The sequence below is a fragment of the Ambystoma mexicanum genome, chromosome 2p (assembly GCF_040938575.1).
Source record: "Ambystoma mexicanum isolate Mex_15411 chromosome 2p, UKY_AmexF1_1, whole genome shotgun sequence".
Lineage (NCBI taxonomy): Eukaryota > Metazoa > Chordata > Amphibia > Caudata > Ambystomatidae > Ambystoma > Ambystoma mexicanum.
Genome location: NC_090923.1, coordinates 806,422,314 through 806,440,972, shown reverse-complemented (window position 1 = coordinate 806,440,972; position 18,659 = coordinate 806,422,314). Strand labels below are relative to the sequence as shown.

General features: G+C 45.7%; 1 protein-coding gene across 1 annotated transcript in view; it reads left to right on the top strand.

Moving 5' to 3' along the window:
- The window catches only part of AKT2 (AKT serine/threonine kinase 2), a 1,087,541-nt gene that overhangs the window by 952,864 nt on the left and 116,018 nt on the right, over nt 1-18,659 (top strand). The window contains exon 12 of the mRNA XM_069644479.1: nt 5,167-5,254. Coding sequence (XP_069500580.1) covers nt 5,167-5,254 — 88 coding nt within the window. The remainder of the gene's footprint in view (nt 1-5,166; nt 5,255-18,659) is intronic.

The window sequence follows — 18,659 nt, the reverse complement described above, 5'->3', positions numbered from 1 at the left end:
CCCGCGTAAAAAGAGAAGAACAAACATTTTTCAATTTTGATGCTTTTTATCAAAAGTGCTCCGGTCCCGTCCCGAAAGACGGAATGTCCCACAAGTATGGAGGAAAGGTAGTCACTACGGTGAGTATCTTTGTTATACTCCCCATGAAGAGGTGTAACCTATATTAAATGTGTTTGATAAGGTCTGACCTTCCTAGAAATGCTATGCTTTGGTCTGTGTACTTTAAAGCATGGTATTGTGTTTTTATAATGTGTTTGACTCTGACAAAGTGCTTAACCCCAACCCTTAACTTAGCCCAACTGTATCTATAATAATAATGAATTGATTCTAGTCTCACTGCGCCAACACAATAATCAGATGTTGCTTATGTTGCAAATTTCTTTCAAAACATCAAAATTCAACAGCCTGACACGTGTTTCGAGCAGTCCTTGCTCTTCATCTGAGGCTGGTGCAGTATATACAAAATTGCATTCAAATTAAACCAAATTGATAAGGAAAAGAGAAAGATATTGGTATACAAAATAAAGGTGATATTAGGGTATAGTGATGCAATGTAGCCACAGATAGCATGTATGCATTGTCACATAAATGGTGAGAAAAGTCGGGCGAGCGGTAAAACAACCCAGTTTGGAAAAGCAATTATGCATACCATTAAGCATGTGACAGTTATTCCATTATACATTTTCAGTAGGTTAACAGAAATCATGAATAGACACATAGTCATGTATTAATTTCAAACAAATTATTGTAAATACTGTAATTTAGATGTGTTTTGTAGATACATCGAAGCCCAATTTGTGTTGTGGCGAATGGGTAAAGCAGAGTAATCATAGATGAGGGAGAGAGAGAGGGAAGAAATGAAACGGTGACACTTGGATTAGTCCTCCGTTTGCAATGAATTTAAGTACCATATTTAGATATAAAATGAGTGAGTTCACGTTGGATTATGTAAAGGGATTACCTTATTGATGTAACGCGATCATGTAAACCAAAGCATTGCTGTTGGAAAAATGAAAGGATTAATGTACTAGCATTGTCAATAAAAACCACCATGATGGTAGTAACAAGTGCAGTTCGGTATAAATTAATTGGGATAACTTAAATTGCACATTTAAAATTTTCAAATGTAAGGTTTCGATTAGGCGGGTACCTGTTTTAATATTCATCGCAGTTGCAGTAAATTTGAAAGTAGCCCTCCGTGCTGGACATGTTAAAGTTCGTGCCGTAATATCAGCCAAGTGGAGTGCACATTAAATCCGTACCAATGCGGCAGGAAGAAAAAGATAATAAAGGCAATAGTCAATATCCCTGTGCTTGCATCGTTGCTATGACTGCATGATGCTGTGTTAGCATTCCACTGTCAGTAGACCGGGGTCTAAGGGACCATATCAATGTGCTTACCTCGGGGCTCTGGCGTGTGGCGTTTCTGGGTAAAAAGAGAAAGAGGCCAATACAAAATGGGGTATGGGACGGAAGACGAAGAAAGAAACTAATAAGGAGGGTCTAGGACCCCACCAGGAGCAATGCCCGGCAGGATAGCGAACTGGGTGTAACTCCTGAGGAATAAGAAGAACTGAGAAGGATCTCGGACCCACAGACAATGAGAATTGCCTCCAGGATCATCATCGTAGTCACAGTACGTGGCAGGATAGGGAACCAGGTAGACTGTGAACTCTGTGAACACTGGAGGTCCAGACAAGCAATTAGTGAAAGACCATGGGAACGGAGACATACCCCATGGTCTTATAAAGATTTGTGAAACGGCCAAGAGAATGAAGTTATCCTCTTGGCATCCTGAAGAGCTTGAGAAAGACCAGGGGAGTAAGATATACCCCTTGGCCTTATGAACATTGTGAGAACCAACGGAGAGAAGGGAGTCCTTCTCTTGGAACCCTGAGAGCGCAAGAAAGACCAGGGGAAGGGAAACATACCCCTTGGTCTTGGTGAACTTTGTGGGAAGAACCAACAGGAGGGAAATCTCCTCTTGGCTTTGTGAAATATCCTTTAAAGGCCAGGAGAAGAAAGGCACTTCTCCTGGCATTGTGAGAACAATTAAGAAACCAAAGAAAGTTCAGGGGGATTGAGTCATCCCCCCAACGCTGTGAAGATATAAGACTTTTGTTTTGTGTATTTAGCAGCAATACACTACAAGAACCTTTTTGAGACTTTTTGATTGACATCCCTGTAGAAGAACAGTTTTGTTTGCTTCACCCAGACCGGAACTTTGGATTATTGTCCAAAAGAATGGAGCAAGAAGGATCAAGAAGGCCACCTCTCTTTCTTAGTTGAGTTTATAGTGTAATTTGCTCACTAATAAAAGTCTATTGCCAAAAGCATGCCACCTGTGTGTCGGTCTCCTGCTTCTATACCTTACAGTACATATAAAAGTAAACAAAAATCCCAAGTGTGAAAGACTAGAGTTATACAAAAGTATGAACCTAAGATTGGGACTTGGCCCTAATAAGCTACTAACACACCTGTATTTGAAAGCTCAAAGAAACATATTTTATAAGAGCATCTTCATATATTCGCATGATGGCAGGCAACAGAGGCCCCATGCTTTTGGGAAATGGTTAATTCAAAACAACTGGCCTCATGTGCTACAATCACAGTATACGACTACCTTTAGTATTCATAAAAGTGCACACTTATTGCAAATGTTACAATTTTAATTTTTGCTCAAACAAGGCTAAACAGCCGACCTGTGTTTCAACCATATTTACAAGGTATTCCTCAGGGCACATGCGGACCCCACCATTCACTTTTACCTGCATTTTCGGGGATTGGCTGGTTTTTCACTAATCTTCAGCAGGAAATTCATTGCACATGATTAATGAGATTGTGATCAACACAAGATATAGGAAGGAAATTTGCAAATTAATCCCACAAGGGATGACTCAATTTGACATACAAGGATTCATAGTAATGTGAAATTTGGAAACCCTGAGGAAGACCTTGTAAATATGGTCAAAACATGTCAACTGTTTGGACTTGTTTGAACAATAATTAAAATTGTAAAATGTGTACCAAGTGTCCGCTTTTATGAATACTAAAGGTAGTTTTATACTGTGGATTGTGGTGCATGAGGGCAGTTCGTTTTGAATGATACACAAGTATCCCCACGGCATGCATTGTAAGATGCAGTGTGAACTGTTAAAACGTTAACCAAAAAGGTAAAACCACAAAAGGGAAACTGAGTTTCCCAATACTGATAGTCTGAAGGACTGATCAGTTTCCCCATAACAAATGAGCAAAAGGCCAGGGGAGTGAAGCTGAAGGCTTCACTTCCCTGTAAAAAGTCGGGACCGGTTCAAAAGCAAAAGCAAAATGTTTGGTGGTCCATACAACACCCCTCCCCCAAACACCTCTACTCCACAAAGTAGTTCACAAATGAATGCATGAAAAACTAATATTGATTCTGATTGCACCAATGTGGGCAAGGCAGACATGATACCCCTCACCTCTTGAAGATGGCAGTTCAACCACCATTGCAACTGACAGTTTACTAACACAATAAAATGGCTATTTAACACACCCATGTCCACAAACGAGCATAGCAGCATGGCTCCTGAAGACATTGGGTTTGGATACTTGCAACTGCCAGCAAGATGTATGCAAATACTAAAGGAAGCCAGAAAACCAAACACAAGACACTTTTATTACAAGTGGAAGTGTTTTGTAATATGGTACACTCAAAAGGGCGTCTTGGAATGCTCACCTGAAAACAGTGTAACCTACTTACTTTACCTATTAGACTCCAGATTGGTATATAACTCCCTCAAAGTACACCTGGTGGCTCTGGCAGCTTACTCTACATTCCAGCATATGGTTCCAGTAGTTAAGGCTTTCATGGAAGGAGTTAAAAGAATTCATACTTCAATTTCTCAAACACCTCGTGGGTGAGATCTCAGTACAGTGTTAGAGACTCATAAACTCACCTTTTGAGCCAATGCACAAACCCATCTTAGAGTCCTCGCAAAAACAAGAGAGCTTTTCTATTGGCATTCACATCCATTAGAAGACTTAGCGAAACACGCCTTTTGTGTAAATACATAAACACAAGGTGGCTCTATGAATGCTTCTAAAAGCTTCATGTTAACCTATCCATAGAACTGCCTCCTTTTTTCCCTTAAACCCACATAATAATGGAGAGGGGGGACACTTAACACAATTGATGTCCACAAACCAGTCAGATTATACTTGGATAAAACAAAGGCAGTAAGGAGTCAATTGTATCTTTTGCAGTGGCCGAGAAGGTGATCCAGTAACCAAGTCACCATTGCTAGGTGGATTGGTGAGTGTATACAACTGTTACGCACTAGCAAATAAATCATTACCTTTCACACGTAGGGCCAACACAACACATGGCACAGGAGCAACTCTAGTGTTTATTGCCAAGGTGGCGTTAGAAGTAATATGTAATGCTACAACTTGGATTTTAGTACATATATTCACACAAAACTAGTGTGTTGATACACAGGCAAGGGCTGCTTAACAAGTGGGGCAAGTGATGTCTAAATAACATTTCTCTGCTGTTCACCCACCATCTTACTCTGGTACTGCTTGCTAATCTATGCAAAGCGTGTGAATCTAAGCAGATCCACCAGTAACAAATATTAGCAGAAATCCTCTTTCCATGGCTAGCATCTGCTTATCACAAGCATTGCCCTGCCCACTCACTGCAAAGAAGCAATGGGACAAGGAGAAAAGTTTTTTAAAAAAAAAGGGGAAAACTATTAAAAAAAAAAATACTTAATTGCATTCACAATCCATGCAGCCGTCCTGGCAAAAAACATTGACGTGTGATAGATCATGGGTACTGTTACACATAGGATAGGGATAGTGTGACAGGAGCACAACTGACGACTCCCTATACTTCAGATTTGAAAAACATATGTAATGCTCGGAGGCATCCACTATATAGAAGACTATTTCTAGCATGTGATTCTAAGCAGATACAAGCTGCAGAAAGATTCTTACTCGCAAGTAATATGTATTCTGTTTCAATGTTCTCCCTGCTGCTTTTCTCTAGTCACATTTCCATTATTAGCATTGTCAGTTTGTTGAGGGTGGTGGCTTAATGATTCTTGAAGGTTTTTAGAATATTGTTCTAGAAATCTAATCATTATAAAGTACTAACATGCTGCAACCCCCATTTATTTGCAGGTTAGGCGGAGGTACCAATGATGCCAAAGAAGTCATGGCTCACAGATTCTTCACATCGATTAACTGGCAAGATGTGAATCAGAGAAAGGTATTTCATCAATTTGTGAAGGGCATTTCTTAAAGTCCATGTTCAAAAATCTCTCTTTGGTAGAGCAGTAGGGTTGCACGATACCTCAGTCTTTAGTTGCCTGCGCCAACATTGTTACCAAATGATGAACGCCAAGTTTGCAATGATATAAAGCTATACTATTTTTAAGCTATTTTCAAGCTGTACTCTGCACAACCTCAGGTATGCTCTCTCACACAGAGCCATGGTTTTTAAACACTGAAATGTGCTCTGAAAACCTTCAACATTTAGTTTTAACCATACTCTCAACCATAGCGACTCTGTATACCCTCACTAATCTTGTGCAGACCCTCATCCATGCTTGACCACAATGCAGACTTGACCAGACCGTGTACAGCTAAGCCATTTCCCACACCACCAGCCATATTCTAACCTTCACCAGCCTCATTTTAGCCCTCTCCACCCACCCCCATTGGTAGACAGTGAACCGACTCTGCAACCCCTCCACCTTAGCACAACACTCGTCAAGCCATTCTCACATATGCTTTTTAAAGAGGAGACCATTTTCTGAGGGATCACACCACTGCAGAAGAAAAAACAGGCATATCCCACATCTTAGTGGAACGTATAAGAGACCAATATAGAAGGCCCTTACAGATCTTTGCCTGGATGTTGGTCACAGCAATAAATTACTTAACTTTCTAATGTTGCTGCTCATGGTCCGTATATTTTGGCAGTTGGCCCTTATGACGGATTTGTCAAGGCAAATCATCCCTTACACCCAAATGACCTAGCACAGCCACATAATCCATCACCTGAGTCTGCCCCTACAGTGTGGTGAACGACTGTCAGCACCAGCACATAAAAATAAAATGCATGCAGGATGCTGGGCACGCTGCTGCGACAGAGGAAATGACCCAACAGCTAATTAAGGAGCCTGAACAACATCACAACTGCAAAGTTTGAATCCCTCAAACTTTTCATTCAAAGATAAAGGTGCATTTGATTCAAGACTTGCAAAATACATTTCGAAGGGATTGTGTCCTCCGACGTATTTCTCATCTTAGATATCTCCTTCCAGCTCTACTGGCCTCGGAAATGTTTTTCTCTAGAGGGCGCTGCGCGTCGACGTCCTCCGAGTCGATGTCCCTCGACAGCCGCCGTATCGACGTCGACATCATCCTGCCTATAAAGGCCGCGCGCAGCGTCCGTTGCTCAGTTCCGTTTTTCCACGCTTACTCAGTGCCTCGGAATACCGTTGCTCAGTTCTTAGTCATATTAATCCTATTTACCTCGAGTTATTCGATCCGTACTCGATGTCTTCCTCGTCGGAACCGACAACTCCTCGATCCGGCTTCAAGAAATGTCGAGATTGTGGGAAAAAGATGTCGTTGACCGATCCTCAGAGTTTGTCTGTGGTGTTTGGGAGCTGAACACCATTGTTCGGAATGCGAGGACTGTATGTCCATGACAGCTAAGGCCCTGAAGGAGCGTAGGGGGAAGCTGGAGAAAGGTAAGACTTTTAAAGCTTCTTCTTCGTCGACGAAGTCGAGACATTCGTCTCCTCGTCACCATTCGCGCTCCAGGTCTCGGAGTGGGTCTCATCACTCCTCGAGATCGAAGCACTCGAAGAGGAGACGTCGAAGATCCCCTTCTCCGTCTTCCTCTGTTTCGCCAAAAAGAATCCCTTGCCCTACGAAACATAGTTCCCGGGCTGAATGGGAGGAATTCCGAAAAAATATGATCGTCTTCGAGAAAGCGGCCTCGACCCCCTCGAAGACTGCCGAGAGCGATGCGCTGTTCGAAAGACCCGAAGGTCAAAAACGCCACGAGTCGCAGTACCCGGCGAAGGAAACCTCTCGAGCGCGTCTCGAACCCTCGAGTAGGACTATGACCTCCAAACCTTCTTCGAAAGTTCCGTCGACGCAGTCAACGAGGGTTCCGTCGAGGTCGATGTCTTCGACGCCGTTGTCGAAGGGACCTTCGACACACGGGTCTGTCAACTCGACGCCAGCTTCGACAACGGCGTCCACGCCAAGAAAAGTCACGGTTACCACACATCCAGTGACTATCCCCAGGTCCTCGACGTCGATGGCTTCGAGATTGTCGAGTAGAATTCCAATTCTGTCGAGGTCTTCGAGGCCTCCGCCTTTGTTTTCGACGCCACGCTCGAAGCCTTCGACGTCGACGACATCGACGTTTTCGAGGCCGATAATGACAAGTTCGGCACCCTCTGCCTTGGAAATGGGATTTACTCCCTTTATGAGTTCAGAACAATTGAGAACTATATCCTCAATTTTGGGAGAGGGTGAATTGTCTGAACAGGAAGACACATTTGAGTTACAGGGACCTGTAATCCCAATTAGAGAGGAATTTTCCTCTGAAGAGTGCAGGTTAAAGGATCTTCATGATTCCTTACATGAGGCAAGTGGGTTAGACACTTCCCCTGAGGTGGAGTTTGCTAAGCCAGACCCAGGGGAGCATGCTGAAACCCCCTACAGAGCCTTAATGGCCAGGATCACAGAGTTCATGGGGTGGTCTGCACCTTCACAATCTTTCCAACAAGATGACCTCACGGATATTCTTGACAAAGGCCCACAGGAGGATCCTGTGGTGCCTTTTCATAAAGCTCTTCAGAGAAAGATCATGACAAACTGGGAAACCCCAGATGTAGTACCAGCAGTAAATAAAAAACTGTCTACAAAGTACAGGGTATCTTCTACAGACCCAGAGTTTTTGTCTAAACACCCATCCCCAGAAAGTCTGGTGGTACAGGCAGCATCCTCTACCGATGTCAAGACAGCTTATCCTACTGTCCCACAGGACAGGGACGATAAAAAATATGATGCTATGGCAAAGAAAGTCTTTTCAGCATGTAGCATGGCGTTAAAATCTGTTAATGCTACTTGCACCCTTGCTAGGTTCAGCCATACACTTTGGGAGTGTGCTTCTACAGCGGCTGACTGCATCCCGGAGGGAGAAGAAAGGGATGCGTTCCTGAATATTATACAGGACGGTAAAGACGCTATGTGCGAATCCCTCCAGACGGGCATTGATTCGGCTGACAGTATCAGCAGAGCAATGGCGGCAAGTACATCAACCAGGAGATTCGCTTGGTTGAGAAAGTCTGGTTTTGCCCCAGATGTGCAAGCCAGGCTCTTGAACATGCCATTCGATGGCTCTTCTTTGTTCGGGAAAAAGGCGGATGACAGTTTAGAGAAACTGCAAACTTCAAAAGCAGCAGCAAAATCCCTAGGAGCTGCAATCCGTCAGACTCCTTTTCGACCCACAGGAACCTCCGCGAGGGGCAAGTCCTTTCGCTTCTACTCCGCATTCGGAAGAGGTAGAGGACGAACGGCTCAAAGGGGTCAAAGAAGAACTACCCGAGGTGGACGGGGTAGATATTCAAAAGCCGCAGCAACAGCAGGTACCTCTTTACCATCGGCATCTGCATCAGCCGCCCCAAAACCACTCTGAGGACTTCCCTCACAGGACACCTGCAGGAGGCAGGTTGACTCAACATGCAGGAGGCGGTATGGCAGGCTATCACGTCACATGCTTGGGCATTGGAAACAGTTGTCCAAGGTTACTGCCTGCCTTTCCTACGTATACCTCAGAGTCATCCACCGGGGATCAGCTCTCAGAAAGCTCCAGATCCGCTCCTCTTGCAGGAAATTAGGGACCTGCTAGAGAAAGGTGCCATAGAACCGGTACCTGTAGCGGAGAGGAACAAGGGCTGGTACTCCCCTTACTTCCTCATTCCAAAGAAAAACGGAGGACTGAGACCCATCTTGGACTTGCGAGAATTGAACAAATTCCTCAGAAAAGACAAATTCAAGATGGTCACTCTTTCTCAGATCCTCCAGGCCCTTCAGTTCCAGGACTGGTTGGTATCTCTGGACCTTCAGGACGCTTATTTCCATGTGCCTATCCATCTCAAACACAGGAAATACCTGAGGTTCGCCATTGGCAACTCTCACTATCAATTTCGAGTGCTGCCATTTGGGCTGACCTCCGCCCGAGGGTCTTCACCAAGTTAATGTCGGTAGTGGCTGCAAGTCTAAGGAGGGAAGGGATTCACGTCTACCCCTACCTGGACGATTGGTTGATCAAGGCTGTTTCTCCGGAACAAGCTCAGATCCAGCTAAATCACGTGTGCCACTTCCTTCACAGACTGGGCTTCTCCCTCAATTTAAAGAAGTCACAAATGATACCATCGCAGAGACTCCAGTTCATAGGAGCGATCCTGGATACTTCTCTGGGGAAAGCCTCGCCACCAGAGGTGAGGGCTCAAGATATTCTACAGATGGTTACCAAGTTCCAGCATGCCCAACGTCTCCCAGCCTTCGACTTTTTGAGGTTGCTAGGCCTCATGGCATCCTGCATTTTCCTAGTGCCAGAGGCTCGCCTGAGAATGAGATCCCTCCAGTGGGCACTGAGGACTCAGTGGTCACAATTCTCAGGGAGAATGACCGATCTTCTTCAGGTTCCCGGCAGGGTGGCTCGAGACCTTCAGTGGTGGGCCTGTCAGGAGAACATTCTGAAAGGAGAACAGTTTTGGCAACCCTGGCCGGAGATAACAGTAGTCACGGATGCCTCACTCACGGGGTGGGGAGCCCATGCCAACGACTTGACCATCAGCGGTCGTTGGTCTCCATCGGAGTCCAGACTACACATCAACCTGTTAGAGCTGAGAGCTATCAGACTTGCGTTGAAGGCGTTCCTGCCAGCTGTACAAGGGAAGAACGTCCTGATAATGACGGACAACACGGTGGCCATGCATTACCTCAACAAAAGAGGAGGCGTAGGATCACTACCCCTGTGCAGAGAGGCGATGCAGCTCTGGTTTTGGGCAATCCAAGAAGGAATCTCTCTATCGGCAGTTCACCTAGCCGGAGAGAAGAACTTGACAGCGGACGCTCCGAGCAGGCAGAACACAGTCTCCCACGAGTGGGAGCTAGCTCAGGAAGTCCTTCAAGAGATCTTCGCCCTTTGGGGAACCCCTCAGGTAGATCTGTTCGCCACCAGCCTAAACAGGAAATGCGACCTGTTCTGCTCAAGGGAATTTCCCCCGAGAGGAGCTCTGGGAGACACGTTCATAGTGGACTGGGAGTTTCCGCTTCTGTACGCGTTCCCACCGGTCCCTGTCATTCCTCAAATGATCAGGAGGTTGAGAAGATTCCGGCGAACCATGATCCTAATTGCCCCGTATTGGGCCAGGAGAATGTGGTACCCGGACCTTCTAGACTTGTCCATCTGCCCTCCAATTCGACTTCCACTCAGAGAGAACCTACTCTCACAGAAGGGAGGTCAGGTTCTCCATCCAGACATCAAAACCCTCAACCTTCACGCTTGGCTTCTGAAAGGCTGAGGTACAAGGATTGGGACCTCCCTGATGATGTTATGGAGGTGTTGCTTTCGGCAAGGAGGCCAGCAACAAAGTCTTTATACCGCTGCCGTTGGAACAGATTTTGCAGCTGGTGTAGAGAACAGAATATCGACCAATAACTAAGCAGACCATTTCCAGATGGATCATTCTAGCCATTCTGGAATGTTATAAACTGGCAGGGAAAGAGCCCCCTCAAAACCTTAGGGCTCATTCGACCAGAGGTATTGCAGCTTCATCGGCCCTCAAAAGAGGCGTGCCGGTTAAAGACATATGTGCGGCTGCTACATGGTCGTCTGTCCATACCTTTACACGTTTTTACAATCTGGATTCCTCCTCCAGTCAAGAGACTAGGTTTGGAAGGGCTGTACTGCATTCTATTCATCAATAGAAGACAACGTGAAGTCAGTACTCCCTCCTCCGATAATAGAATACTGCTATGGGAGCCTATCTAAGATGAGGAATACGTCGGAGGACACAATCCCTTCGAAGAACAAGTTACTTCTTACCTTGTAACGTTCTTTCGATGGGATGTTCCTCCGACGTATTCCTCATCGACCCTCCCATCCATCCCCGCAGTTCTACTTCCCTTGTTGTTGCAGCTTACGCTCCTTCAGGGTGATTAGTTAGTCCAGAAAGTATTATTGTGGGCTACAAAACGGAACTGAGCAACGGACGCTGCGCGTGGCCTTTATAGGCAGGATGACGTCGACGTCGATACGGTGGCTGTCGAGGGACATCGACTCGGAGGACGTCGACGCGTAGCGCCCTCTAGAGAAAAAATTTTCCGAGGCCAGCAGAGCTGGAAGGAGATATCTAAGATGAGGAATACGTCGGAGGAACATCCCATCGAAAGAACGTTACAAGGTAAGAAGTAACTTGTTCTTTCTTTCCATTGCCCAGAAACTTTGTGACCATTAGGCCTAACTCTAGCGTTCCCTCAACTGCAAACTTCTGCAGTAGTCAGAAAAATATTTGGATGGTCTGCCATCTAATATCCTAGATCAAATCCTGACTGCTTTGCATTAAGTGTCTGACCATTCTAACTTCTGTTTGCAGAAAGTAACCTTTTAATTTGGGGTTACGTTCACGAGTTGTGTATTATAGGTTCAGCTTTTGAATCTATATCAGTCCCATGCTATCAATAGTCTACTCTATCTAGTGGTTGGTCCCTAAAAGTACAGCTTATGCATTTACTGGGGTCTTCAGTTTTAACAAATAGGTATGTTTGTCTACTAACCCCAATACCCCTTCCAGTCAGTTCCCTCTTGTTTGTGTTTTTTCCACCATTGGTTTTAGTCAATGAGAGCAGGAGCACAAGGAAAAAAAAGCCCCTCCCAACATTTTTGGTGTGGTGATCAGCATTTGTTTCTGTTGATAGTGCATTTGAGACATGATGTATAGTAGAGCATACATAGCGTTTATATGAATTAATAATCCCATTATTTCAGTTCCTAAGACCCACAGACAAAACACAGTATACGCTTTGGTCTTCCTGAGATTTTAGGTTACCATGACTTGACAATTGGCATACATTTTTTTTTTTTTTGTGTTTAACTGTTGTTAGCAGTTTTTACAAAAGTGGAGTGATTCTCATCACAAAAACGGGCTAAGTCTTTTAAGGGCTCTCTGAACCTTCCCCTATGGCGTCCAACTTCATTCAGACGGTGTATAAAGTTTACCACCGCGATGACCGGTCTGCGACTTAGCCCGTTCATCAAGTGCGCCCACCACCTATTGGCATACATTTTGTAATCCCTGGCTTGCACAGGAACAAAAACAAAAGTAGGTGCTGAGACTGTAAGAAATGTAGCCTGGGACACTGAAAACAAGAAAGGAGCAATGTTTGATGGCAAGTGGCACTGCAAGCTGAAATGGCATCAGAGTCAGAAAGCAACTTCAAGCATAAGTTGGAAGGGACTCTGAAAGAATTTCTGGGCACAAGAATGGCCCATTTGGTGAAAGACTCTGTGGAAAATTGCCATCCTTCAGCCGCAACAAAGTAGCAAAATAATTAAATAACAGTAGTAACGATATACTAAAAGTGGGCTTAAATGAGACCATGAGTTGGAAGTGTAAAGATTTGGGAACATCTTCCTTGACAAAAGAAAATAAGTATTTATATACTCCAGACCAACTCTGTATGCCCTCTTTAAATCTCAGCAGACTCTTGATTAGTGTAGCCCGTTTGTATTGGCACTGTATCATGCTGGTTGCCCTTCATAGCAGGCACACTAAGAGTGCTGACTCTGGACAGTCTGCTTGTCCCCGGTCACTGGGACAAGGCCACCAAATCAGTGAAAATGGATCAGGCCGGTATGAACTAACATGAACAAAAGGGATCATTCTTCTGCAACAGAGATGGTAATGGGGGTGGAGGCCTATACCCCTAGTCTGCAGAAGCCATCACTGAAACCACCTCATTGCTGCCGTATTTGACTTGCAACTGGTTAATCAGGTGATGCCCGGTGGACATAAACATAGACGATGGACCAATCCCCAGAGACAAGGGAATGATTGTTCTAGCTAAGGTGGGAAGAGTTGAACGGAAGGCCTAGTACATGCCTTACTATGTCGTGGGGGTCAGCTTTCTGGAGAACAATTAGGTTGGGAATGGGTTAATGCTAGGATGCTGTCTGGTTGTCTTAGAACTTTGCTCATCCCATTAGAGAAATTAAGAGCATCTTTTTTGATGTTTAGAAAACCAATCCCACTCTCAGTTGCCCACAGTGCTACACCTAAGGCCAACCTCGTACTGAGACAGCCCCTAAAAGGTCTGTGAGGAAAAAGATTGTGACCATTGAATGCAACAAACATGGATAATACTCAAAGAACACAAGAAGTGATGCATTGGCACCACACGCCCTGGAAAGTCAATTGCAAAAACAAATGAGTTCTGCAAAACAGTATCAGTCTACCCCAGAAAGCAGAAACAACAAGGTCCATAAAAGGGGCCTTAAAACACACACTGCTGAAAAATTGCATGGTAAAATAATCCACTTGAGCATCAAAAGCAGCTGTGCCACTGTAGGACACACTGATGCCAATCTAGGTGGTGTCAAAAGGCACACGGTCACCAGTACAAAACGCAGCTTTGGAAAGATGCAAAGTGGTGGGATGGCCTAAAGCTCAGTTGAAGGATCACAGTGCAGAGTGATCACATATGGTTACTGCATGGTCAGGAAACTGTTATACGTGGGGCTACAAATAACTTTGGTATTGTGAAACAAGACTCAAATGCTGAGTTGCACATGTCCCCAGTGCTTATGGACTCTTAACTTTGAGATGTTCATGGACATCTGTGCCAAGTAAATACCAAAGAGCGTTGGGAAAGATTTTCTTTTTGCAACTTTCCCGCACTAGTTTCCAATGGAACCCCATTTTGCTTTTGCTCGGTTTTGGATCCTGACCTTACTTTTTGAAGGGAAGTCACTTCTCTTGACTTTTGCTCACTTGTTATGGGGAAACTTATTGGTCCTTCAGACTGTCCGTACTGGGAAACATTGTTTCCCATTTTGAAATCTTCTATTTTTATATTACACACATCTTACAATGCAGTGCAATAGGGATACTTGTGTTTCACCCTGTCTTTACACCGAGGATTTGTGGTTACTTTAATATGTGCCTAAAGACAAGCTGGTGGCAGCAGTTAGTTTTTACTTTTTCGCATTATTTTTGGTGTGCACATTCACTTGTATCACATATGGCTACTAGACGCGGATAGTGCCCTACATTTGTCATGCCATAATATTTTAGTTTTTTCATTGGCCATATTATAGTTTGGCCTTCCTCTCAAATCAGGAAAGTCCTTATAAGGTCATGCACTTTCCTGAGAAAACTGCTGCTAGTGAACTTTTTGTGTGTGTGTGGCCCTGGAAGGGGGCTGGGACTGCCTAGTCCCAGTCCACATCACTGGTGCAAGACATCCTGCTACTGGTGCTGATGTGAAACCAGTAGATGTCCCTGATGGGACAAATACTGTCTGTTTCAATGGTGCAGAACCTTACCATTATGGGCTTGAACTTGCTTCCAGCTCAGATTTTGGATAAGAGGACTTCTGCAGCATTTCTTAAGATCCATGTTGGAGCCAAGAATTCCATTGAAGAACAGCAGACCATTGATGACCTGAAGACTACTCCTGAATTGGTCCAGCATCCCTTCCAGGGTCTGGACGGGGCAAAGCCCTGCTCCTGATCTCCATAAGACCCTCAGTAATGCTTTAGCCCTTGGACTAGTGGGACCAACTAGCCTTGATGCCTTCTCAAGGATCCCGCCCTTTAGATTCTTCAGATGTGTCCCTGGACTGACCAGCTCTCTCTCGTGGGCTACCGCACCAGAAGCATTGCCATTCTGCATTTGTGTCTGTAGCTTTGCTAGTCACCAGCCCGTGCCACAAGTTGCCTTCTCCCAAATTTCAGCTTCCTACCTTCAAGGGCACCCGTCCTGAAGCAGCTGCTGTGACAGTGACTGGAAGGACACTTGTCGTTGCCTGTAAACTGTGATTGTCGCTGGAACTCGCCTTCATCATATGAAGTGTCCTAAGGAGAGGCCTGCATTGCTGGAGTCTGCATTTCGTCACCGACTGGTGTTGAATCTTGCAGTTGCAACCAAACAGAATCCTTGAGCCCGCAACTCCTGGGCACCTCTCACCAGAACAAAGGGCAGAAAGTGGAGCCCCAGATCTATCCACAAGGATATCTGGGAAAAGCAGAGTCAGGGGGGTAAGTAAGCAACAGTGTGACTGTCTCCACAGCACTCTCTCCCCCTCCGACACAGGATAACATTGGGAGCAAAGCCATTTGTCTCCTATCTCCAATCCACTCACCTTTGGTCGATAAAACTGGGTCGGGTATCCTGCCCCTGGGTCGGGTATCCTGCCCCTGGGTTGGGTATTCTGCCCCTGGGTTAGCTTTGGGTCTGGAAGAAAGGAGAGAACTTTACTATCTTGGGGTAAATTGTTCCTTCCTACAGATAATTATTGCTTGTGCGAAACATTGTGTTGAAACCCTGTGGCATTTGGACACAATGCTCCACTCATCTCAGGGTTTGGACTTCTAAAGTGAGGATACTATTCTTGTGATTGCTTCCCATCTTTTACTGTATCTATATTGCTTAACTGCATTGCTTGAGTAAGTTATTTGATGTTTATTAATTGAACCGAATGGTGATTGTACATATTTGTATTAAAGAGTGTTGTGTGATAGTACTACCTGCTAGTTTAATTTTTAAGTGTGTTCAGGCCTAAAATAAATAACTACATTTTTAAACTGACTGTCTAAATTGAATTATTGACTGCCATACGTTCAGGACTCATTCAGGGCCCCTAACCCCACGCACACACACTCATGAGACTTCAGCCTGGCTGCTCTTCGTTGCTACCTTGATTGGGTTTTTGCTAAACTCCCAGAGCTCCCTGTTCACCATAACTATTGTGGCCTTTACCAGGCCAAATTTGAGAAATCAATCTGAACAGTGATGCAGTTGATGCTGGGGCCTGGCCGACCAATAGCAATGGTCTTTTGTTAGCTGCTAGGATTGAAAACCGATGGGGAAGAGGAGAGGGCTTCTTTAATTTCCATGTTTATAGAAGCTGAAGCTTGGTTTGAATTGAAAAAATATATATATTTGTGCAGAGAGAATGAACTTGAGTTTAACATGGCTAAGCTGGTGTTTGATAGGATTGCAAAGCAGAAGGATCGAGAATTCCAGCTGGAGTTGTCCACACTACAAGGGTATCAAGGCTCCTCCAGAGGGACTGGTAGATGCATTGGGTCCCCCACTTTTCCAAGATTTCCAAAGGATCTGTTGCGCATGTATGATGAGAAAAATGATATAGATTGGTTGACTGCTTGTGAAATTTAGGAAGTAGGAGGGCCTGGTAAGATGTCATGGTTGTTCAGCAGACGTCCCCATGTCTGACAGAAAATTGAAACAAGCGCTGCTCTTGAAGTTTTGGAAAAACTCCTGCCCAATACCTTGAGATTTTGAGACTACAAAAAAAAGATGGTAATGCCGGCTTTTGCAACTTCCGCAGCTGCGGCACAGGTTCTGTCCAAGGAGGACAAATTACTCGATTCCTTGGGCAAGAAGATTTTTGCCAACTCAGCGCTGCAGTTGCGTCAGGCTAACACAGAGCTCATTTTAGCGGTGGCGAATATGAAACTGTGGAGAGATTTGGCTGACTTCCAAGAGTTCATTCCGGCTGACAGATTGGAAGACTTCAAGGGCGGTATGTCGGACGCCAAGGTGTTGGCGCAGGATATGCTGGAGGCTGCTGCGCACCAATGTGGACACCTCGGCTCGAGGCCTCATGCTGTGGGTAGACACCTCTCGTCATGCTTGGCAAGTTCTGGACCTGCCTTTTGATGGCAAAGAGCTATTTCATTCTTCGACGGATGACGAGCTCACCAAAACTAAGGCCAGCACGCAAACTGCCAGGTCTCTGTGGGTGCTAGTGAAAGCCCCAGTCAACGCTCAGAGATCTGGATCCCAGCGTCGGCCCTCCTCAGGCTTCAGAGGGTTCCAGGGCCACAGGTCTCGTAGGACTGACCCGCCGAGAGGTAACAGCTGTCGGAGACAGCAACAGGCCTGTTTTTCTCTCGGTCTTCAGCCTCCACTTCAGGGACTGGTAGCCTCTCTGCCGAAAAGTCTGCAAAATGATATTTTTTGGTGCTCGCACGAGACTCCGGTGGGAGGACGAATCTCGTCTCATCCGGAGGCGTGGCAAACCGTCACCGACCGGTGGGTTTTGTCCAATGCTCGGGCGGGCTTCCCGCTTGCCCCTCCCCTACCACACCCTTCAATCCTCCCTTTCAGCAGTCGGGGACGCCCTCCCTCAGAGCCGAGGTCCAGAAGCTTCTAGATCTCAAGGCGATAGAACCCGTTCCCCTAAGGGAATGAGGGGAGGGCTTCTACTCTGTTTACGGTGCCAAAACCTAACCAGGCTGGCCTGCGCACCATTCTAGACCTTTCCCCAGTTCAACCTTTCTCTTCCCCAAGAGAAATTCAAGATGATTACGCCCTGCCAAATAAAGTCCTCTCTTCAGAAGGGCGACTGGCTCAGCGTTGTGGACCTTCAGGATGCTTATATGCATATCCTTATCTGGACTCGCATCGGAAATCTCTGCGGTTCTCCCTGGGAGAGGAACACTATCAGTTTTGAGTTCTCCCTTTGGGTCTCAGCTCTGCGTGGCGTGTCTTCACAAAGACGTCAGTCATTGCGACTTTTTTAAGGCTACAGGGTATTCATGTGTATCTATATTTGGACGACTGGCTTCTGCACAGTCCCTGTCCGGTGAAAGCCTCGAGAAATCTTCAGTCTCTCCTTCCGCTCCTGTTCAGTTTTGGGCTGTCAGTGAACTGGTGGAAATCCTCCATGACGATCTCTCAGGACCTGATATTCCTGAGTTTCCTTTGGAACACGATCGACTGCAGGGTGTACTTGATGGTGGACAGGATGGCGGATCTGTTAACCACGTGTCAAGTCTTCATTCAGTCACAGAGCATGTCTGCCTGGTGGTTCCAGAGGCTTCTGGGCCTCATGCGTGCTTGCTCTTCACCTGGCGCATCTCAAGATGCGACTTACGCAGTTGGCTCTTCGGAGTGGTGGTGGAGTGGTGGTGGACCCGGACACCAAAATAATCCTGGTTCCACCCTACATGTCAGATTTCCTTTGGTGGTGGTCTTCCAGCAATCTGTCAGTGGGTGCGTACTTTCAGGAGCCCTCCTCGCAAGTGACCATTACGACGGACTCCTCTCTTATCGGGTGGGGCGCGACAGTGGATCATCTACAGGTGGTCGCCGCAGGACAGACAATTTCACATAAATTATCTGGAACTTCTGTCGATTTTCCTGGCGCTCAAAGCGTTCAAGCCAGGGATTGTGAACAAGGTGGTCTGCATCCGCACAGACAATGCGGTATCCATGTTTTTTATGTCAACAAGCTGGGTGGTACCAGGTCACCTCCCCTTGTAGATCTAGCCATTTAGATTTGGGAATGGGCCATCCAGCATGGTGTTTGGCTGTTGGCGGTACACATTC